This window comes from Aureobasidium namibiae, assembly GCF_000721765.1.
Source record: "Aureobasidium namibiae CBS 147.97 unplaced genomic scaffold scaffold_4, whole genome shotgun sequence".
Taxonomy (NCBI): Eukaryota; Fungi; Ascomycota; class Dothideomycetes; order Dothideales; family Saccotheciaceae; genus Aureobasidium; species Aureobasidium namibiae.
The window spans coordinates 830,028-851,625 of NW_013581205.1; the positions used below are offsets into that span (position 1 = coordinate 830,028).

The following is a 21,598-nucleotide window of genomic DNA, read 5'->3' on the forward strand; positions in this document are numbered from 1 at the left end:
ATTAATGGCTATTGCAGCGGCTGCATAATGTGGCGTTCTGGGTAATGGGCATATCCTTGGGATCGGTTTTTTTTTGGTTGGGTAAAGGCTTTGTTCGACTCAATTTGACAAAGAGACGACGACCTGTCGGTCGCGTAGAAGTTTTGTAGTATAGTAAATCAAATCGAAATACGATAAACATCAAGCATCTGTCTTCCTTCTCCCATCCCGACTGAGCAGTAGCGCATTACTCATACCTGGTGACCGTATTCACACCGGCAATACGCGGTGTTGTATCAAGCACTGGCCAAGAATAGCATGACGTAGGGCAGATCGGAGTGAACGGACGATGGGCGTTGTCAAGCAGACGGGGCGCATGTTTGGCTATCGACGGTGATACGCAGCCAATCTGTCGCACCACAACACAATGACCTCGAATACCACACTCCAGCATAGGCTACCAGCACTCGCTATCCATATCTATCACTATCGCATATGACGGACCAGATTCCTGCCATCCGTGTGACGGATCCGCAGAGCCGAGATACGGTACCAGAAAGCATAGGACCAAACAGAAGCGAAGGATTGGACCATGCTGCGGGCAACAGAAGCGCATCGCCAAAAGATGGTAGGCACAAGGAGGGTGAGCGGAGAGAAAAGAGTCCAAGGCTGACAGGAGGCGGCTCAGGCAGCAGACCATCAACATCCGGAGGACTCGCAAACCCTGGCAAACTGCTTCGTTCGCTGTCAGGCACCTTGTCGAACCAAGAAGAGCCGGTCGCAAACGACAGAGATCCTCTGTCGCAGGTGAGGAATCGCGTCGCCAACCCTGGGCCACGTGGAATGTTGACTGATGGCTGGCACAAGCACCTATTCCGCCGCGTACGCCCAACCTCGTCCGGTGCGAGTGTCCCCTCCGAAGATCGATCCGACGAAAATGCCGTTTCCAGGTCAAACACGACCGTGACTTCTGCCGGTCGCGAGAAGAAGTGAGTCTTCGGGCTGTATCCTCTGCTTCCACGAACAATTGGGCTGACGCTGGCATCGTATCGTAGGAAGGGCGCCTCATTCCTCGGACGACTGCTGGGAAATAAGAAGAAAGAGACTGGCGACAATGTCACTGACGACGCTGCTTCCGAGTTCAGCAACCTGCGACCTGAAGGCATGGAGGCCAACGTCTTTTCCCAGCCCGTCGACAATTTCGAGTTCAACCCAAGACATCCACCACCCCCCGAGTACATCCGAGTCAGAGCCCGTGACAAGAAGGACAAGGACTTTGATCATCTGTTCTTAGCCCAAGAACTTCTCGCTTCAAACATTCATCACGATGAGACGCCGATATGGGCCATGCAGTTCAGCAGGGATGGAAGGTATCTGGCTGCCGCAGGACAAGACAAGATCATCCGCATTTGGGAGGTAATCAAAACTTCAGAAGACCGCAAGTCGCACGCCGAGCAGTCCGACATCCATCAACGTCCGCGATTGAGCGCCCCTGTCTTTCGTCAAGAGCCAATCAGGGAGTATGAGGGCCACACGTCGACCATTCTCGACTTGAGCTGGAGCAAGAACAATTTTCTCCTCTCTTCATCTATGGACAAGAATGTGCGCTTGTGGCATGTCAGCAGGGACGAATGCCTTTGTACTTTCAAACATAGCGATTTTGTCACTTCAATCGCTTTCCACCCTAAAGACGATCGCTTCTTCTTGGCCGGCTCACTCGACTCGAAATTGAGACTATGGAGCATCCCCGACAAAACAGTCGCTTACTGGAGTCAATTACCAGATATGATCACCGCAGTCGCTTTCACGCCGGATGGAAAATATGCAATGGCTGGCTGCTTCACTGGTCTGTGCATGTTCTACGAGACTGAAGGTCTCAAGTATCAGACTCAGATCCATGCTCGCTCTAGGAACGGTAAGAATGCAAAGGGAAGCAAAATCACAGGCATCCAGTCATTCTATACCGGCGGAGAAACCAAAGTCCTAATCAGCAGTAACGACTCCCGCATACGCCTGTATAATTTCCGCGACAAGAGCTTGGAGATCAAGTTTAAAGGCAATATCAACGACAGCAGCCAACTCCGAGCGGCGATCAGCGACGATGCCAAGTACATCTTCTGTGGGAGTGAGGATCACAAGGTCTACATCTGGCCAACAGACTCTGATCAAAGTGACAAGAAGCAGAAGCGACCGATGGAAACCTTTGACGCTAGTAATACGGTCGTCACCTGCGTTGCATTTGCTCCTCCAAAGAGCAAACAGCTACTGGGCAGATCAGAGGATCCCATATACGATTTATGCAATCCTCCTCCAGTGATGCTGATGAGCTCTGCCGAGCGTGCTGGTTCACGTCCTCCTTCTCGAGCACCCACGGAAGACGGCCTCGAAGCAGAACCACAACCTCACAAACGCCCAGAAGAGTCACCTGCCTACCTCGCCCGCTCCACGCATGCCACTGGTAACATCATCGTGACTGCAGATCTGGCTGGCAGGATCAAAGTGTTCAGGCAAGATTGTGCTTGGAATAAGCGCAAGACAGACAGCTGGGAAACCTCGTCAGTGTTCTCGAAACGAAAAATCGGCCGCACCGCATCGATAGCCACAAAAGGCAGCAGTCGCAGTTTGCGTAGCTCGCATGGACGACACGAAGGTCCAGCAGATAGAATCTTGTCGTGGCGCCAGGGCATTTCGAGCACGTCAAACGTCACCAACGGATCGATTCGCAGCCAGTCACCGCGGAAATCAACCGTCAGTGCTCAGGCCCGTCCAGACACCAAGACATCCATGGCACCCCCTCCGCTCCCCAAAAATGAGCATCGCGGCGGTGCTGGTGGTGAAGAGGACGCCGATCCACTATTCCTACAAGGCGATCAGTCCATGCTATACTGGAAGCTCGCACTAAACTCTGCGCGAAACCACCAGCAAGCACCACCGTCGCTATCGCCTCCATCGCAACAAACACCACAGAACGGCAGACCTTCCTCTAGTCGAACAGGAAGCTACAACTTCGATCTTCCGCATCCACTACAACGCAACCATACTGCTACTAGTAAACTCAGTATCGAGCAAGAGAGTGTCGCCGAGGATAGCGGCTCGGATGCTGCAAGTTTCAAGGATGCACTGCAAGGGCATGAGGAAGAGGTGCATTGCAAAGAGTGTGGGAGTGCTAGTTTCCATGTCAAGGCCGTGAAAGGTGGTGGCACGAAATTGTGCTGTTCGGCCTGCGGTGCGCCTGCATGAGTATTTACCCAGCGTTGAGTTTTTCTTGTGATTTAGTTGTATACCAGGAGCCGTCGTTTGACCGCATGTGTGAGCTTGTAACTTCTTCTCTTCCCTCCCGTTTCGCTCACGCATCTACAGCGCCTCAATGCACATTCCACGTGAACTTGACACACAATATCGTAATGTCTATAGACAAGTCTTGAGTTGTCAACAATGATCGAGGCAGGACAAAAATCAACGCAGCTAGGTATCGAAGAAAGACAGGCGCAACAAAAACGACCAAATCAAATGTATCCCGAATGAGCAGCAGAGCGTACCAAACACGTCTGGCAATGGGATAATAGTAAAACGCTCGAACAAACCATTCATCATGTTCATTCCAATCCACTCCTCATAATGCATGCTTCCTCTTTCATATGCTTAGCCTGTTCCCTACTTCTTTCAAGTGGCAGCCATCTCTCTCACGCTCTTCTTGCGAGCAAGCCAACTGCCGAGCAGGCCATCGAGTTCGTCCTGCAAACCCGCTAGCCTGCGGCTCTCGTTGTCAAAGAGACCCGCCATGAGTGGGTGATCTCGTGCAACCGGCACCACCGAACTTTTATCGTGGATGATGACAAGCATGTCACGTACATCATTCTCGGCTCCGTCGAGCCATGCCCGAAGGCTTGCGTCAGACCACGTGTTCAGCGTACCTGCAGTCGATGCAGGACTGCGTGTAGATGCGGGAGATGGAGACAACCTTGCCGAAGAACCATTGGATGGAGTCGCCGAGCTCGCTCTTTGGGGAGGAGACGGTGCTCGTCGGAAAGGTGGGTTGGCTGGCGGTTGCTGAGGTGTCGAGGCTCCACTGACCACCGTTGACTGGCGTTTTGATGCCAGCGGCGTTTGGTCGTCGTCTGCCGTGTCTGAAATACTTTGGGTATGTTTTTCGGTTTCACGTAGGCCATCCAGAGGTGCATCGGGTGTGCCGACCATGCTCGGGGAACTGGTCCGCTCTGAGCTTTCTTCACCTCTTTCCTCATTCGTATCGTGGTCATCTGGCGAAGTAGAGTCGTCTCCAAGATTGACGGGAATGTGCACCATCTCGGTGCCATGCATGAATGCATCACTCGGGCCATCCTCGAATTCCTTTACTCCATTCTCCTTGTGGTCCTCTTCGTCAGTGATCTCGTCGAAATCGTCGAGTTCCACGCGAGCCTTGGCCTTTTTCACCTTCTTTGGCTTGATGCTATCCTGCGAATCCGAGTGTCGCATCTTGTTCGTGATCGATGACAGTGTGTGCGATCCAAGCAAGGTCTCGCTCGTGGATCTTTGCTCTGGCTGGCGCACTTCGACGTTGCGTTGTACAGGTGCCTCGACAGTCGAACCCTCAAGTTCAGCAACAAAGCTTAATGGTGGTTGCTCGTCTCTTTGATGTTGTGGAGTGGATGCGACAGATGTCGGGTTGAGAGGAGCAGGAGCAGCCACCGGAGCAGGAGCGGGCGCCGGCGCGGGTGCCGGCGCAGGTGCCGGGGTAGTGGCTTGCGGAGCGATAGCAGCGACGGGGGCTGCTCCAACTTGCGGCTTCTGTAGCTTGCCTCTAGACTTGGAATCCGCGGGCGAGAACTGGGTAGAGCGTTCGACGGGTGAGCTCTTGTTGGAGTCGGACGATGTGGACTGCCTGGCGAGCTCACTCGACAGCTTCTCCATGTCGCTGTCCTCGTCGACCGAATTCTTGTTCCGCTTATCCTTCTTCTTGCTCTTGAATAGACCGCTCAGCATGCCTGGCTTCTTTTCCTTCTTTTTCTTGTCATCCTTTGACTTGTCTGGCGGGGAGGCTGTCTTCTCCAGGCCATCCATACTAGAGCCATTACTCTCAAGCGAGCGACTTCCGTTGCTGTTATCCCGCAGCAGATTAGGTGTGAGAGAGATCTTGAGCGGTTCTGCCCCATCATCTTTGAGGTAGGAATCGGCGTTCCGAGGTGTGCCTTTTCTGGACGATTTGAGCGGTGCTGCTTCTGTGATAAGGTCAGCACGGCGTCGAGGTTTGAGCGTTTTATCAAAGTCACCTGTTTTGTCAACCAGGGTGGGACTACTCAGCGGTTCTTCAACGGGAGCCTTGATATCCTTGGCGGGGCTGGCCAGATCAGGAGATTCTGCTCGTGCAGCCTCAACAACTGTTGTAGAGATATCTGCACCTGAAGATGATTTGTCTTCTGTAGACTTGGAGTCCTCGTGCTGGTCCTGTTGGTTGCCGTTACCGTACAGAGGTTCAGGCATCAAGCCGTCCTCTTCGTCGGATGAGTAGTCATAGTCGGATGCCTCGACAAACGTTGGAGCGGTAAATTGTACCGTCTTTGCCTTGCGTCTTTTCATAGCCTTCTTCAACGGGTTTTTGGAATCCCCGGCAGTGTCTCCAAGCATTGCAGCAGACAGCTGTTCACCCATGTCAGCAAAAGCCAAGCTGAAACCACAAGTCAGTACTAACATCAACATTTCTATGCTTGTTCAGACGCGCCAGGCGTTCTGTCGGAGTCTCAATGTGCTCGGCTGGGAGATAACCTGCAAACTCATCAGTCTATGTGCATGCTGGACAGAAAGGAAAACAAACCAATGCTGTTGTCCTTTACAATTCTAACAAGCCACCAGTAGCTGTTGCTGTCGTCAAGAAGTACCATAGTATCACCCTTGCCAGCATTGGCCTGACCTTCTACCGTGGCCACGAAGGTATGCAGGGCATAGACGAAGTCGAAATCGATGTCTTCTGTTTCACGTAAGCATTCGCCGCCCCAACCGGAATCAACAAAACGCTCGTCTGAGTAAAAGTAAATGTCCATGTCATCATCATTGTTGTGTTTGTTTTGTAGTCCCAGGTCTTTCAGAGTCGAAGTAGCAGAGGCGTCGCTTACGGTGCTCCAAGAGGAAGGGGATGCGGCCCCTCGATCAGATGTCGTGTCCATGCCGTGTGGATACAAACCGTCCGTGTCGTACCCCTCTTCGTCGTGTTCCTCGGGTATTGCTGTAAGATCTTCGACGGGTTCACGGTGCGACAAGTTGTAGTCCAGATACTCATCTTGCGAGCCGGATGGCTTTTGGTGGGACTCATGGTACTCGTTGTCGTATTCGTTCGTGTGTTGATCGTGGTCGTAATCGCTATGATACTCACCATGATACTCACCAGTATGATGATGACGGGTGGAGAGAGGGAAGGCCGATAGCGGTAGATGCTTCGGAGAAACAGTGAAAGGAGAAGACGAGTGCAAAGACGAAGCAGGCGAAGCTGCCGAGTCCGCACTCGACTGGTTGGATAGAGGCAGGTGGACGGGAGTGAGAACAAAGGGCGATGAGTCGGGAGAGTCAATTGCCGCACAGTTGAGTGTTTGGCGGGGAGGAGTTAAGGAGGAAGAGCGGTGTGGCCAAGCAAAAGTAGCAGCAGCAGCAGCAGCAGGGTACGCACCATCGTCGATAGAGGGAGAGCTGGAGATTCGATCGTCCAGCATGTCGTCGTCCAAGTCATCGTCGTCGGGCGAGTCGGCGTTCTCATGATTGTGGGCTTGTAGTTGGTCGTCAGCCAACTCATTGACTTGTTGATCTTGGTGAGCGCGACCCCAGGCATCTTGCAGATGCTCCTCTTCTTCGTGTCTCTCTTGGCGGACATGGCGGATCTCGGAGGCCTGATGTTTGCCGACGTCTGATGGTTGCAACGAGGTCGAGTGGTGATCTTGGGTGGTAGGGGCGTCTTGGTTTTGGAGATCGATCGTGTCTGGCACGAGAGGGCAGCGTGTCAGTCAATGGCTACTCCTGGCAAAAAGATTGGCGAGCCTCACCAGCTCTGACGAGTCCGGGGCGCGTCATGATTGTTGATATCCAGGAGACAGCAACGATGGCGACGGCGGTGGTGTTGAGAGACAATGGAAGGCTATGGGGACATTGCAGGATTCGCAGTTGTGGTTGTGCGCGATTGCAGAGTCGGGATGGTCGCGAGTGGATGGGCTGGGTACAAGGACTAAAGTTGGATGTCGGTGGTTCAAAGTCGTTGGCAGGTACAAATCTAGGTTGAGCTTTGCAACGGTTCCCGGTGCTCAAACAATCTTCATGGCCGTCGTGTCAGGACGTCTTTCAGAAGTTGGCATGTACGGCGCCGCTACCATGGATCCGCGACAAGTCGAGATTCTGATTGATGGCTTGTCGCAACTTGCAACTCGCAACCACAGGGGCCGCGAAGCACAGACAACCTGGCTGCAGGTAGCGAGAGTGATGGCCAGCCCGAGCCAGCCTAGTCTCAGATTTGCCGGCCACTGCATGCACATCAATCATCCGGCAACTTTGTCTTCGATCTCGTCCGATACACATCTTCTGTTACAATGCTTGCTACAGTACACCCTCATCTACGCGCTTCTCAAACCTTGCTGCAACACGACCAATTCAAACGCCTCAGTTCGGCTTTGGTCCTGCATCCAACGCCAGCCACAGCTAAAGTAGCACCCGTAAACGCCCCGCAATTCAATTTTCCAATCAAACATCCCACTTCCAGGTCATCCGCCATTCATTGATATCGTACAAGCCGTAAAATGCTCTCAAAAAAACAACAACAGGCACCAGTCACAAGACTTGGCTTGCTCCTGTCCCTGCTCGCTGTATGCCCCCAGCCATTTCTTTTCTCTTGACTAGCAGGCTCTTCACCGCTCCCAACCACCGAGCCAGCCCATCATCATCGGGGGCACACATCCGATAGTTGCGCTCTTCGGTAATCAGCTGCAGGCAGAATTTCTTGCTTCTGCTGATGGGATTGATTTCAACCGCGTCGATGATGTTGTGGAATGGCACCAGAAGAACTGCTGCGTACTCTTCTTCGTTTTTGTACAAGGTCAACGATTTGGGCCTCAATACCATCCATGACTTTTTCCATTGTCGCACTCCCGACTTTGATTTGAGCATGTAGATCCATCCCTGGCAGATGACTCTCTCCTCGTCTTGTTTCACTGTCTGTATACCAGATGTTTGACTGACATTGCGTGGTGCCAGTGGGGTCCGAGCATTGCCACCATAGATTGTGTTGACACCAGCCGGTGGAGGCATTTGTTGTGATTGATTTTCCGCCAGAGTGAGGGACAAGGATGACATGCGAGCCGAAGGAATTTGAGAGTCTGAAAAGTCAGAGTAGGAAGCGTTTTCAGGGCCTGAGTAGTCGAGCGTGTGCGAAGGTCTGCGTTTGCTGTGCAAAGCTTGTTTGGGTCGACGTGTCGGAGGGTTGTAGACAGGGGTTTCTGCTTCCGAGGAACTGTAACCCTGAGGGATGTCCTGGTTGACCGAGGGGTGGGTGTGCCTCTCGAAGCCACGGTAGGTGGATTTTGCACCGCCAGGACTTGACAAGACCATCTCTTCTTCATTCTGATCAATGCGAGCCTCGCGTCTGATGAGCTGGACCCAGTCTTGAGCGTCCTGGTCCGAGGCGGCCTCCAGGTGGTAGTTCCGCGAAGGGGAGAAGAGGGCAAAGACATGCTTGGCTTTTGCCTTGGGATCCTTTTGTCGAGCAATGGCAGTCAGGTCGGAGAGAGATATTTGGTGACGGAGTTTTGTTTCGGCCTTGTCACGATAGATGGAAAGGAGATTGGGCCTCAGGACAATGTATATAGGTTTCCATGACTTTGTTTTGCGGGTTCGTTTCGAGACTTGGCCGGACTTGATGATGCGGTCGAATTCGAAACTGCCATTTTGGTTGACGGGCGAGAAGGTGTCGAGAGTTAGTTGACCGCCACGGAGAGCGTGGATTGAGGCGGGTAGGGATTGTTGGTTGGGAGGAGTGATTTTGATGTTGTTGGCTTGGCTGTCGATTGGACGAGGGGTGGAATGATGATGTGGAGGATGCGACATGACGGCGGCCATTGCGACTCGGGCGATGGAGGCAAGGCGACGAAAGGTCACATGTGTGATTTGGAGTTTGCTCGGTGGACAAGGACGATTACAGAAAGATAGTTCGGCGGTCAGGACGGCGGGGGTGCAGGGAGGATAAATAAGACTCTCGGGAATGAGCCTCGCGCTGCCGATCGATGGTGACGTCCAGACGATGTCCAGTCAAATGTCAAGAGGCATCTGCAAACAACGAGAGAGCGGCCTGCGAAGACTCTCTTTGCACACCCACGTCTCGCTCGCTTGTTGACATTGTCCCTCCCAATACAACAAACACAGGCCAACACTGCTTCATCTCGCCTGTCGCCTGTCCCGTCGGCAGAGCTCAACCTGAAACCCGTGCTTCTGATCATCGCCATTACCCAGCTGCCCAAAATTATCGACAAGACGAAACTCCGAACCACCATCCCGCCTGTCGCATCTCCGTCCCGCCATGCCCGTCGTCCCACCAGAGAAGCTCATCAAGCTTCAGCATGCCGCTGATGGCATAAGAAACATTTGCATTCTCGCTCACGTCGACCATGGCAAGACTTCGCTGTCAGATGCTCTCATCGCCACAAATGGCATCATTTCACCAAAGCTGGCTGGCAGGATACGCTACCTCGACTCTAGGCCCGATGAGCAGCTCAGAGGAATCACAATGGAGTCTTCGGCCATCTCCCTCTACTTTTCCCTCTTGAAACGCTCTGCGCCAGATGCCGCTCCCGAGCAAAAAGAATACCTCGTCAACCTCATAGACTCTCCCGGCCACATCGACTTCAGCTCAGAGGTCTCTACCGCTTCAAGACTATGTGACGGTGCCGTTGTTCTAGTAGACGCCATCGAAGGTGTTTGTAGTCAGACTGTTACCGTCTTGCGACAATGTTGGAACGAAAAGCTCAAGCCTCTGCTTGTCATCAACAAGATGGATCGTCTGATCACTGAATGGAAGATGGGCCCCCACGAAGCCTACATACACTTGAACAAGACCATCGAACAAGTAAACGCTGTCATGGGCAGCTTTTTCCAAGGTGAGCGCATGGAGGATGATTTGCGTTGGCGCGAGAGGGTCGAGGAGCGCGTCAGCGCAAAATCCACAACCGACACTGTCGTCGGCGATGATGCAAATCTTCCCACCTCTGATGTGCCGGCCGATTTTGAGGAGAAGAGTGACGAGGACATCTACTTTGCTCCCGAAAACAACAATGTCATCTTTAGTAGTGCCATCGACGGATGGGCCTTTACCCCTCGCCAATTTGCTGCCATCTATGACAAGAAACTCGGTATGAAGAGAGAGATTCTAGAAAAGACCCTTTGGGGTGACTTCTATCTCGATCCCAAGACCAAACGTGTGCTCGGAAGCAAGCACCTGAAAGGTAGAAACTTGAAGCCCATGTTTGTCCAACTCGTTCTTGAGCCTATCTGGGCTGTCTACGAAGCGACTACTGGGGGCGACCAAGGAAAGGGGTATGTCATTGTATCTTGCCCGCAATACGAGACAGTCAACTAATCCGAATAGCGACCCGGCCCTCCTGGAGAAGATCACAAAGTCATTGAATTTGACCATCCCTCAACACATCAAGCGATCACGCGACCCTCGTGCTCTGCTGACTACAGTCTTCGCGAGCTGGCTACCCCTTTCTACTGCTCTTCTTGTGTCTGTGATAGAACACCTGCCATCTCCTCCCAAGGCTCAAGCAGCCCGTATCCCACCGCTCCTGGAAGCTTCACCTGGCTCTGATCATATTGACCCCAAAGTGACAACCGCCATGACGGAGTCCAGAAAGTCAACAGAAGAGCCGGTTGTCGCATATGTCAGTAAAATGGTGTCGGTGCCTGAGAGTGAGCTTCCGATCAACAAGCGACGCGGCGGTGCACTCACGGCAGAGGAGGCACGCGAGTTGGGCCGCAAGAAGAGAGCCGAGATCGCCAAGGCACAAGCACTTGCGAATGGTGAAAACGCAGATGTTGATTCGGTCGCTGATGCTCTCAGTACCGTGGCCATCGGAGAGGACGACGATGAGGATTCTGCACCCAAAGACGAAGAAGCAGAGCAGGAAGACCGAGAGCATCTCATTGGCTTTGCACGTCTGTATTCTGGTACCCTGACAGTTGGCCAAGAAGTCTACGTCCTTCCGCCCAAGTTTACTCCGGCTAACCCGAGGGCTTCTCCCGAGCCCAAGAAGGTCACAATCACCGCTTTGTACCTCCTGATGGGCCGTAGTCTGGAAGCTCTTAACTCGGTTCCTGCAGGCTCCATCGTTGGTATCGGCGGCCTCGAGGGTGCCATCCTGAAATCGGGCACACTCTGTTCTCAGCTCGATGGCGCACCTAACCTTTCATCGTCATCTGCTATCAGCACCAATGCTCCCATCGTCCGTGTTGCCGTCGAACCTGCATGGCCAGCAGATCTAGACAAGATGGTCAAGGGCTTGCGTTTGCTAGAACAAGCTGACCCTGCAGTCTTGTACGAGCAACTGGAGAGTGGTGAGCATGTCATTTTGACTGCTGGCGAGTTGCATCTGGAACGCTGCTTGAAGGATCTTCGTGAACGTTTTGCAAAATGCGATGTCCAAGCCGGAGAAGTCATCGTGCCGTACAGAGAAGGCATCACCAACTACGTCGCCTCATCGACCACAGAACAACAGGAAGAGATGAACCCACCCAAGTATCCTGAACTAGGAAGAGGTAGAATTGATGTTGTCACCACCAGTAAGCAAATCACTGTCCGTCTCAGTGTACGCCCACTACCGGAATCTGTCACACACTTTCTTGTCAAGAACACAGCTGCAGTCAAGAGACTGTATTCAGAAAAGAAAGCGGTACAACAAGATTCCGCTGCTGCGGCCGAGAACACCGAGGAACAAGATGGTGAACACGAAGCCGGCAACGATGTTGGTATCGTCGAATCGGGTCGAGTACTGTCGATGGATGAGTTCAAAGCTCAACTGAGTACAGCATTTGCTGATGTCAAGGGTGACAAAGACATTTGGCAGGATGCGGCTGAGAAGATCACAGCATTCGGACCCCGCAGAGTAGGACCCAATGTTCTCATTGATGCCACCCAGAATGGTATCTGCGGCAAGTTGTAAGTGTCGAGCTCATCTTGATGATGTCCAAGTACTGACTTCTTCCAGCCTGCGTGACGTACAAGATGACAAGGAGAGCACCGACGAGACAGACGTTCGGCCCGATCAACTACGAGCTCGGGACTTTGTCGACAAGGTCACATACGCCTTCCAACTTGCCACGAACCAAGGCCCCCTCTGCAACGAACCCATGCAAGGTGTTGCCGTCTTCGTCGAGGACATCACGATCAACAAGACCGATGACGAGCAACAGAACATGGGACGTTTGACTGGCGAAGTGATCAAGTCCACGCGAGACAGCATCCGTCAAGGCTTCTTGGACTGGAGTCCACGTCTGCTGCTGGCCATGTACAGTTGCGAGATCCAAGCTTCCGCCGAAGTCCTGGGTCGTGTATATGCAGTCATTACAAGACGTCGCGGCAGGATCATCTCAGAGTCTCTTCTCGAGCCTTCGCCCAATTTTACCATCTTGGCCTTGCTGCCCGTTGCAGAGAGTTTCGGTTTCTCAGACGAGATCCGCAAGCGAACCTCGGGTGCTGCCAGTCCTCAACTCATCTTCGAAGGCTTTGAGATGCTGGATGAAGACCCCTTCTGGGTGCCTCGTACCGAGGAAGAGATTGAAGACCTCGGTGAAAAGGGTGACAGAGACAATGTTGCCAAGCGCTATGTTGATACTGTCAGAGAGCGCAAGGGTCTGTTCGTCCAACGCAAGGTTGTCGAGCACGGAGAGAAGCAAAAGACATTGAAGCGTTAATAACTCCAACACGCCAAATGAGTACTGTAATCTGAGCGCATCATGTACGGAAGATGCATATTGGAACCGAAGTTAGATACATGTTGATATATACGAGCTCACGATTGTACTTCATCCATGTGTTTAGACCTTTTTTTGCAGTGCAGAGTAATTCGATTCTGCTCGCGAGAGGCTTCTTATTACCAGCTTACTACATTTGGCTAGTCTCTGGTGCTCCTGCCTGATCTGGACTCCGCTTGCCTCATGAGGGCGGTGAAGGTCTAGAGCGAGATAGCGGCTGCCTTGAAAGGTTGGGTACTGTGAAAGGAAGAAAAAGTCTATATTGGTTATAATTACATCATGCCCTCATGCCTTCCACTGGCGTGTATTCCCTATCCATCTGACCACATACACCAAACCCAACAGCACCGGCACTTCAATCAGAGGGCCTACAGTCGCTGCGAGCGCTTGATCACTGTTGGCACCATACGTAGCCGTCGCAACAGCAATCGCCAACTCGAAATTGTTACTCGCAGCCGTAAAGCTCTGTGTTGCGGCCAACTTGTATCCAAAGCCAAGTTTATGCGTGATCCACAAGGTAATGCTGAAAATGGCGAAGAAATATACGATCAAGGGTGCTGCTACTCGTACGACTGAAACGATTTGGTGCACCACGCGGTGGCCTTGGGATGCGAATAGCACGATGATGGTGTAGAGGAGTCCGATCAGGGACCAGGGTGCAATCCATTTGATAAACGTTTGATCGTACCATGTTGGCGAGATCTTTCGGATGGCGAAGCGAGTGATGATGGCTGCGGCTAAAGGGATGCCCAGAAACGCGGCGACGCTGGTGGCTACTGTCGAGTATGAGGGCGAAATTGTCGAGTGAGAGTGGCTGATGACGTTGATGAAGAAGATGGCTAAGGGCGCGAATAAGACCATCTGCAGGATCGAGTTGATGGCGACCAGGATAGCGCAATACTACTCTCACGTTAAACATTGCAAGGACTTGAGTAGACGTTGTTGACATACCTGAGAATCCCCTCCAGCAAGACCAGTCCAGATCAACACCATAGCGATACATCGAGCAATGCCAACCAGAATCAGACCTTCACGGAGGCCAGGCTCGTCTGGAAGGAACGCCCATGATAGTGCCAGCATCAAGAACGGGGCAATGAGCCAATTCACCAGTATGCTAAAACCGACTTGGATCCAGAGTTCCTTGGTCTTGAATGCAAGATGCAATGTCTCGTATTGTACCTTGCACAGAATCGGATACATCATGACTAACAAGCCAATTGCTTTGCAAAGGTTAGTATAAGCCATGTCCAAGGGTTGAATCAAAACTGACCAATTGGTGCTGAAACGCCGACAAACTGTCCTTTTTCGAGAGCCGGGCCTGTACTAGGCACAAAGTTGCCCAATAGAATACCTGAATTGTTATGTTAGGTTATCTGATGGATACCTTCATGTTCGATCTGCTCACCTATTGCCATGGCGAGAATAATCCACACAGCTAGGAAACGATCCAGCCAGCCAAGTCCCTTGAATGCAGAGACCTTATCCGGCATGATATCCTTTTCAATCTGTTGCCTCTCCATATCGTCAGGAACTACAGAGGGCGGTGCCGTAGACATGTCGCCTTCGGTAGATGACTTGGTCGTCGGCCATTTCGACATTTTAGCCAATTATCAGTGTTGCCCAAGGATGTTCTGTTTTGTGGCGGGGCGAGTGTATAGATAGATTGTTGAATATTTTCGACTTCTTTCTCAATGCAAGGACTTGCCTCGACAAACATGAAGACGATATGCTCATGTTTTATTATCAGATCGGACCAAGGAGGCTGCTTTTGCCTCGTCCAATCAATCAACGGTAATGACACTTCCCCACACTGGGGTAGAAAATCCATCAACAATAAGAGCCAATCAGTACATCGCAATGACACTATTCGAAGACCTGCGGATTGTCGTGTATGAGGTGTGGTTATCGCGGATTCTTCAAACGGAGCACGACTTACTATCTTGGAACCGTCAACGATTACTAGACGAATTGCAATCCTTCCTGCACGCACGTTCAGTGACGTCTTCCTCTCTATGCACAGCAGTGACATGCTCTTGTACGAGGTTGCTTGGAACTCGGATATCTTTACCCTCAAACACAAAGGTGATAGCGCTTGTTTACAGTGATGACATGCACCTCTCAACTCGTGCACTTCCAGGCAGAATGTCACTTGCCCGACAGAATCTGGCTCGCTTCACTCTTGCAGCTGCGGCAATACTCTGCGAATCCATCTCCTAGTCCATCGCTCTCGTCGCTAGCTCCTGCTTGCGTAGATTGACTGCCTTTGTTGCGTTCACGCAGCATGGTCTCAACCTTCTTACACTTCCTTTCCTCTTCAATCACCCAATCTTGCCACTCGGCATGAACAACTTCCTCTTCAACACGGTTGATGACACGAAGCGCTACCATCAGATCATGTCGATAGTTCGCAAGGGAGTGTCGCGTATGCTGTAATCTCTGTTGTGAGCGTCTTCCCGAGCCTTTGGAGACCTTTGTTGTGGACTCGGGTTCAGACGAAGCGAGCATATCGCGGAATGTACCATGGCACGTGTTCCACGCTGGATTAGTGTCATCCAATGTTGTAGAGTTCAAACCGATGGTGTCCATGAGTGTAGGAGCCACGAGCTCTTCGATGTCACTCAAGTAGACCGCTCTGGTGATGGTAGGGTCTGGTTTGATACCTAGCCTGGCCATGAATTTCCCTGCCCTTCGTTCGTCGTACCACGCAAGCCCATCTCGATATCCATACCAGGTATTGTAGGCAGTGCTGCAGGCGAGAATCAGGACGAGAATCTTGTGCGCGGTAACAACACCTGCAATAGACTTTGCGATCGCAATGAGCAGATCTATCAACATGGTCAACAGACGGAATGCTTGAGCGAGCACTTCATCAGCATAAAGGTTAGCAAGAGTACGAATTCTGACTGTTCGTCTTCTGCGAACGATCGAAGTGGTCGGCAAATCTGATGTCGAAACCTGACTCGTCTGTGTACTCTGACCGACGGAGCCAAAGATTTGTGCAGCTTTGTTAGTACTGTGTGCACCGAGCTTGGACACTTGATCTGTGATGACAGCAGCTAGATCAACAGCGTCATCTTGATAGTCACGTAGAGCTTGCTTCTGTACCAGGCGCTGCGATAGTGAAAGCCTCTGGTCAGGCTGAGCTTCTCCATTCCACACCACTTTGTTGAAAATGGCAAGCTTGCATTTGGACTTTGCCGAGTGAGTGATGACGAACTTGCTAAGCAAGAGGAAGTTTTTGGACATTGGTAGTTGCCATGGTGATTGTGTCTGAGTCACGACATAGCAGAGGTGATCGTTGCACACATCCAATGTCTGCCTATCGGTCTCTTGCTCATGGCCAATGGTGCAGATCAATTGTCTCGAGAGTTGTCCATCTTTTGGTCGTGTCCATGGAGTTAATAGAATACCTAGAACGATTAGCACAAAGTGAGCTTTTGAAGAAGGGCGGGTATACACACTGTCAATCGGTCGGTTGTTGTACAGCATTTGGAAAACTGCACTCCTGTCACCGAACATGACGTGGAAGAGCGCCTTGGCACTGATGCCAAAGTCTTGTGCAAGAACCGCGTCTCCCATGTCCTTTGGTCTGTATAACACAGGCTGGGAAGGCAACTTGAACTTGGTTACTTCTCTGCCTGTTCGTGCGACTGACTCTCCGTAGAGTGTGCCATCTATGCGCAAGTTTGCCCTGAGATCTCTCGAACGGCGTCTAGTGACTCTGGCATCACTCTCTGTAGGAGAATGTACGTCCTCGTCCCAATCCTGTGATTGATCCTGAGAATCTGCTGTTGCTATCCTCGAGAATGATGCAAAGACCTCTTCTAGAGATGTGGGGATTTCAGAGTTTGCAGACTGCACAAGGTAATCAAGCCTGCGTTGAAGTGGTCTCAGAGCATCCAAGAAGGTTTTGACAGTGATGCGCCTGAAAGCCGTCTTACTCTCTTTGAGATGCAGGAACAGATAGTCACATTCGCTTTCTCGACCTGGAGCAGCGGTGACCTCGGTGATTGACGACAGGCTGATCTCCGCGACAAGAACCATGCCAAAGTGATTACTGTAGAAGTATATCTTTTCGGTCGTCACGTAGATGCGACCCGGGAATTCTTGCTGCTCGTTAGGATTCCACATGGCAGTGAAAACAAGAACGATCTTTTCGGAGCGTGGAACGGAGGAGAACAGGACATGGAACTCTGCATCATGTTCCTTGAGCACAAGCACATCATCTGTCTTCAGTGAGACTGGGTATTCGGTTTGAATGTCTTCGGTGGGGGCGATCGGTAGTCGGCTTTGTGAAGGCGAGTCCAGAGCATCGCCTGCGCTGATTGTTTTGCGATGGGTAATACGGCTTGGAGTCATGTTTGATCCAACTTCTGCCATTTTCAAATCTTTAGGCGGTTCCATACCCTCCATGATGGCCATGTCATCATGATACTGGCCAAGTGGTTTCGCAGCAGGTCTCGACATGAGGACAGGCTTGGGCTCATCGCGACCAAGTCGATTGATACTTACCCAATTAGAGGAGCCCCAAAGGTTCGCCATCAAACTGCTAGGCATAGCTGATGTATCAGATTTCCCGCTCGAAGCACGTTGACCACTTACTGCCACGGCTCTTCGGCTGAGATTTGTGGGAGCCGGAGGATTTGCAAGCGTGACAGGGGCAAAGCTACTGGTAGCAGGCATGGTGAACGATCGGTGATGTTCTCCTGGCTTCGGAGCGTTGGGAGCCGGGCCAGGGCCAATCGGGAGGATACTGTGACTGGCTGAGAGCAAACTAGCGATACCGCCAGCCGGGGCAGGCTGGTTTGCCGAAGATAGCGCCGTAGCCCTCCTGTGCAGATCGAGCTTTTGTATGATTCTGTTGGCCGTATCACGCCCACCTTCAGCGTCCAACATGGTCGATCTTCTGGAAGGGTTGACATCGAAACTACTCCTGGTAGCCAAAGCGAATTCGGGTGGGGACAAGGATGCACCAAATTCGTCCGTCGAGTGAGCCAGGCTATCAGTCAATTTCGCAGCAAAGGATGGATCGACCGGTGGGCTGATGGCAAAGGCTGGATCAGATCCAGGGGCCGGTGCGGAAGAGTTTCCTCGAGGTTCTTCGAGAGCTCTGCGCTTCGCACTTTCGAAAGCATTGATCCATTCCAGAAGTTCGCCTTGGGTCTCTGCCTGTAAAATGATACTCGTGTCTTTAGTTTTGATCTCGAAGCAGAATCTGCGTTCTTCTTGAACGGCCGGACGGACGCTGCAGAGTAAAACACCAATCTTTTCACTTTCCTCGACACCACCCGAAATGCTACCTTGGACCAGCCAACCGAAAATGCCATTCTTGACAATGAACCAGCGTCGCAACCATGATGGTCGGGCGGGCTTGGGAGGAACAGTCTTTACGAACAGCCAGCCTTGTTTTTCAGGCTTTGTAAAGGCAGGCTTGACGGGCGAAGTGGGAGCCCCAGAGCCGAGATATGGCACGGTAGATACAGCATAATCGTCCATCTCACGCGAGGGACGAGCTTTGGTCTCGGCTGAATCTTCAAGCTGACGACGTGCCAGCATCAACTCACGCTTGAAAGCTGACTCGGACTCGTGCATGACTTTACTCCAACCCCTGATACGCTCCAATTCCGAGCCCCATTTCTGAAAGTTGGCAGAGGTGGCGTCGCGGTAACCACGAAAGTCCTTCCAGCGATCGGAGAAGACCTTGATTAGCAGTTGGTCGAGCGAGTTGCGAAGATTCGGGGCCATGATACAATAGTCCATGGAAGCTCGGAGATAGGCCTTGCGGTCCTCGTGAAGCTTGAAGGCGTCCTCACGCAAGGATGAAGCCTCCTTTGTCTTTGCTTGAGCGAGATACCTGGTCATTTCAGCGTCGAATATGGCCTGGGTTCGTTCCAGAGCCTTGCGAGCTTGGTTGAATTGGCGAAGAGGGCTGTCAGCACCGTCGATGAAGCGCAACAGAGGTTCGATCAGGGTCTGACGTGAGCGAGCAACATTATTAAAGACCCAACGCAGGTACTGGGTAGTGTTTTGGCTGTAGCGGGTAATGGCCAGCAAGGTGTAGTCATGGTCTAGGGCAGCCTGGCTGAGGTTCACTGGAGGGGGAGGTGGGAAATGATCAAAGTTGTCAAAGTCTTTTTGGATGCTGGCGAAGCGGTCGGCAAACTTTTGGGATTGCTTGACATAATCGCGGAGCCATTTCTCGATAGACTCGACCTGGTTGGCATAGTGGACGGCGATGGCACGGAAGGTGGGCGAGTCGAGAGCAGCCTCCTTGAGCTGGACGGGGACGAGGTCTAATGGGCGACCGACAGGTTGCAAGCTGGGTTGGAGGCCGTTGTCAGCATCGTCTGGGGTGGCCATGGCAGACAACTCAGTCAACGAGGAACGAGATCATGAGATGGATAGGTCGAGGACAAGGACGGATTTGTGCGGAGGGAGTGACGGGGAGAGGAGCAAGCGTATTGGAATACGGCTATAGCTACGGAGACAGTAGATTACGGTGAGGGAGTGGCCCTGCTTTGGGCACGGGTGTTTTTGACGACAGCAGCGTCATGTTCGCACCTGCCTCGACACAGCTGCGCCGGTTACGTTTCGCGTGCGGAGCGGGAGTGCTCGGGCCTTCCTTTCCCTCCCCACGCGTATTCTCCAGCCTGGCGTGACTGCATATTTCCATCCGCCGTCAAAAGTCTTTTGTCCGGGTAGACCCTACCAAATTCCAGCTCGCCGTCAGCTGTCCTACTTTTCCTCACACAACCCGCTGTCGCCAACATGCCTCGCAAGATGAAGAACAAGGCCGTCGTGCCTGCCGAAGAGCCCCCAACCAAGCGTACAAAGCTCTTCGACGAAGATGCTGTCTCTGATGACGAAGCTGTCAATCTCACCATCAACGAGGAATTTGCTAAACGCTTCGAGCACAATAAGAAGCGCGAGGAGAAGCAAAGACGTAAATCAACCCTCTCCGTCCGTTGTCCGCCTACTAACATCCTCCAGTCGAGGAAAAGTACAAGGACGAAGACTCTGAAGAAGACTCATCTACCGACGAGGATGAAGATGACGCCGCCGAACTAGCCACTGCTGATCTGGACAACGAAATATTTGCTACCCTCAATGCCATCAAGAAGAAGGACCCGCGAGTTTACGACCCCAACATTACTTTCTACACTCCATTCGATGCCGACCAACAGACCGATCCCGCTTCCAACAAGGAGAAGCCTCTGTACTTGGCCGACTACCATCGTCAAAATCTTTTGAATGGCAATGCCGAGGTTGATGAGGAGGAAGATGCCCCACCACAGACATATGCTCAAGAGCAACAAGCCCTCAAAGACGACCTGATCAACCAAATGCACGCTACTGCCGATGATCAAGGCGATGATGAGGACGACTTCCTCGTGAGAAAGCCTGGCCAGGCTCCTGCTACTGGTAACAGCCGCCCCCAGATTACCGAACGCGATATACAGGTTGCCGACAAGGATCCCGAGACCTTCCTTTCCAACTTCATGCAATCCCGTGCATGGGTTCCTGATGAAAAGTCACGCTTTGATGCATTCGATTCTGACGATTCCGAGGACGAAAGACGTGCCGAGATGTTCGAGGAGGCTTACAACATGCGTTTCGAGGACCCCACCAAGTCCAACGAGAAACTCATGACTTTCTCTCGTGATGTCGCCAAGTTAAGTGCTCGTAGAGAAGAGAAGAGTGGCAGAAAGAAGCAGCGTGAGAAGGAGCGCGAAAAGAAGGATTCAGAGAAGCGCGAACGCACAGAAGAAAAGGCCAGACTGAGGAAGCTCAAGATCGATGAGGTTGAAGAGAAGGTCAAGAAGATCAAGGAGGCTGCTGGTCTCAAGAACCAGGCACTTGACCTTGCCGAGTGGAAGCAAGTGCTGGATGAAGACTTTGACGACGATCAATGGGAGCAAGAAATGACGCGTCGCTTTGGCGACAATTACTACGCCGATAAGGAAGCCATTGATGAGGAAGACGAGGAAGCAAAGAAGCCGCACAAGCCCAAGTGGGACGACGACATTGACATCAACGATCTTGTGCCCGAATTCGACGAGGAGGCCGAGGCAGCCAAGCTCAGAGGTGAAATCGCTGGATCGGATGAAGAAGAGGAGGCAGGAGAGAATGACGACGACAACATTATCGCTCCTGATGGTGTCCAACGCAAGACCAAGAAGGATAGACTCAAGGAGGCTGCAGATAAGCGTCGTGTGGCCCGCAAGGAACGCATGGCCATCGAAGAACTCGTAGACGCAGACTTGACTGGCGATCTTCCTACTTCGACAAAGACTGCTGGATTCCGTTACCGCGAGACCTCACCAACTTCATTCGGCTTGACGGCCCGAGATATTCTCTTTGCCGACGACAATGCACTGAACGAGTATGCCGGCCTCAAGAAATTGGCTACATGGCGTGACGAGGACAAGAAGAAGAAGGATAAGAAGAAGCTCGGTAAGAAGGCCCGTCTACGACAATGGCGCAAGGAGACCTTTGGCAACGAAGAAGGTTTCACTGGTGGCTTCAAGGAGTTTTTGGGTGAAGAAGCGCTTGCACAGGGCAATGAAGACGCTCAAGGTGGAAGCAGAAAGAGAAGAGGAAAGAAGCGCAAGGCTGAAGCTTGATT

At 52.1% G+C, this 21,598-nt stretch overlaps 7 protein-coding genes across 7 annotated transcripts; 3 read left to right on the forward strand and 4 right to left on the reverse strand.

Annotated features, from left to right (window-relative positions):
* Positions 1-1,035: 1,035 nt before the first annotated feature.
* M436DRAFT_13299 (WD40 repeat-like protein) lies at positions 1,036-2,667 on the forward strand (the record flags this gene model as incomplete). The annotated part of the gene is made up of 1 exon (XM_013573920.1): positions 1,036-2,667. A coding segment is annotated over one exon (1,632 nt), but the record flags the coding sequence as incomplete, so codon positions are not given.
* Positions 2,668-3,642: 975 nt separating this feature from the next.
* On the reverse strand, positions 3,643-7,035 carry M436DRAFT_41556 (uncharacterized protein; the record flags this gene model as incomplete). Its single annotated transcript, XM_013574086.1, has 6 exons — positions 3,643-5,198; positions 5,250-5,616; positions 5,669-5,742; positions 5,792-5,944; positions 6,638-6,943; positions 7,008-7,035. 6 exons carry the CDS (start codon positions 7,033-7,035, stop codon positions 3,643-3,645), a joined length of 2,484 nt encoding a protein of 827 aa, XP_013429540.1.
* A 747-nt stretch (positions 7,036-7,782) lies between these two features.
* On the reverse strand, positions 7,783-9,054 carry M436DRAFT_41057 (PH-domain-containing protein; the record flags this gene model as incomplete). Its single annotated transcript, XM_013574003.1, has 2 exons — positions 7,783-8,162; positions 8,244-9,054. 2 exons carry the CDS (start codon positions 9,052-9,054, stop codon positions 7,783-7,785), a joined length of 1,191 nt encoding a protein of 396 aa, XP_013429457.1.
* A 469-nt stretch (positions 9,055-9,523) lies between these two features.
* M436DRAFT_41173 (P-loop containing nucleoside triphosphate hydrolase protein) lies at positions 9,524-12,912 on the forward strand (the record flags this gene model as incomplete). Its single annotated transcript, XM_013574022.1, has 3 exons — positions 9,524-10,536; positions 10,589-12,157; positions 12,207-12,912. 3 exons carry the CDS (start codon positions 9,524-9,526, stop codon positions 12,910-12,912), a joined length of 3,288 nt encoding a protein of 1,095 aa, XP_013429476.1.
* Positions 12,913-13,257: 345 nt separating this feature from the next.
* M436DRAFT_41383 (arsenical-resistance protein) lies at positions 13,258-14,528 on the reverse strand (the record flags this gene model as incomplete). The annotated part of the gene is made up of 4 exons (XM_013574060.1): positions 13,258-13,872; positions 13,924-14,192; positions 14,243-14,323; positions 14,378-14,528. 4 exons carry the CDS (start codon positions 14,526-14,528, stop codon positions 13,258-13,260), a joined length of 1,116 nt encoding a protein of 371 aa, XP_013429514.1.
* A 589-nt stretch (positions 14,529-15,117) lies between these two features.
* Positions 15,118-19,332, reverse strand: M436DRAFT_40914 (uncharacterized protein; the record flags this gene model as incomplete). Its single annotated transcript, XM_013573977.1, has 3 exons — positions 15,118-16,382; positions 16,434-17,320; positions 17,408-19,332. 3 exons carry the CDS (start codon positions 19,330-19,332, stop codon positions 15,118-15,120), a joined length of 4,077 nt encoding a protein of 1,358 aa, XP_013429431.1.
* A 408-nt stretch (positions 19,333-19,740) lies between these two features.
* On the forward strand, positions 19,741-21,596 carry M436DRAFT_79922 (Krr1-domain-containing protein; the record flags this gene model as incomplete). Its single annotated transcript, XM_013574417.1, has 2 exons — positions 19,741-19,915; positions 19,963-21,596. 2 exons carry the CDS (start codon positions 19,741-19,743, stop codon positions 21,594-21,596), a joined length of 1,809 nt encoding a protein of 602 aa, XP_013429871.1.
* Between the last annotated feature and the right edge of the window lie 2 nt (positions 21,597-21,598).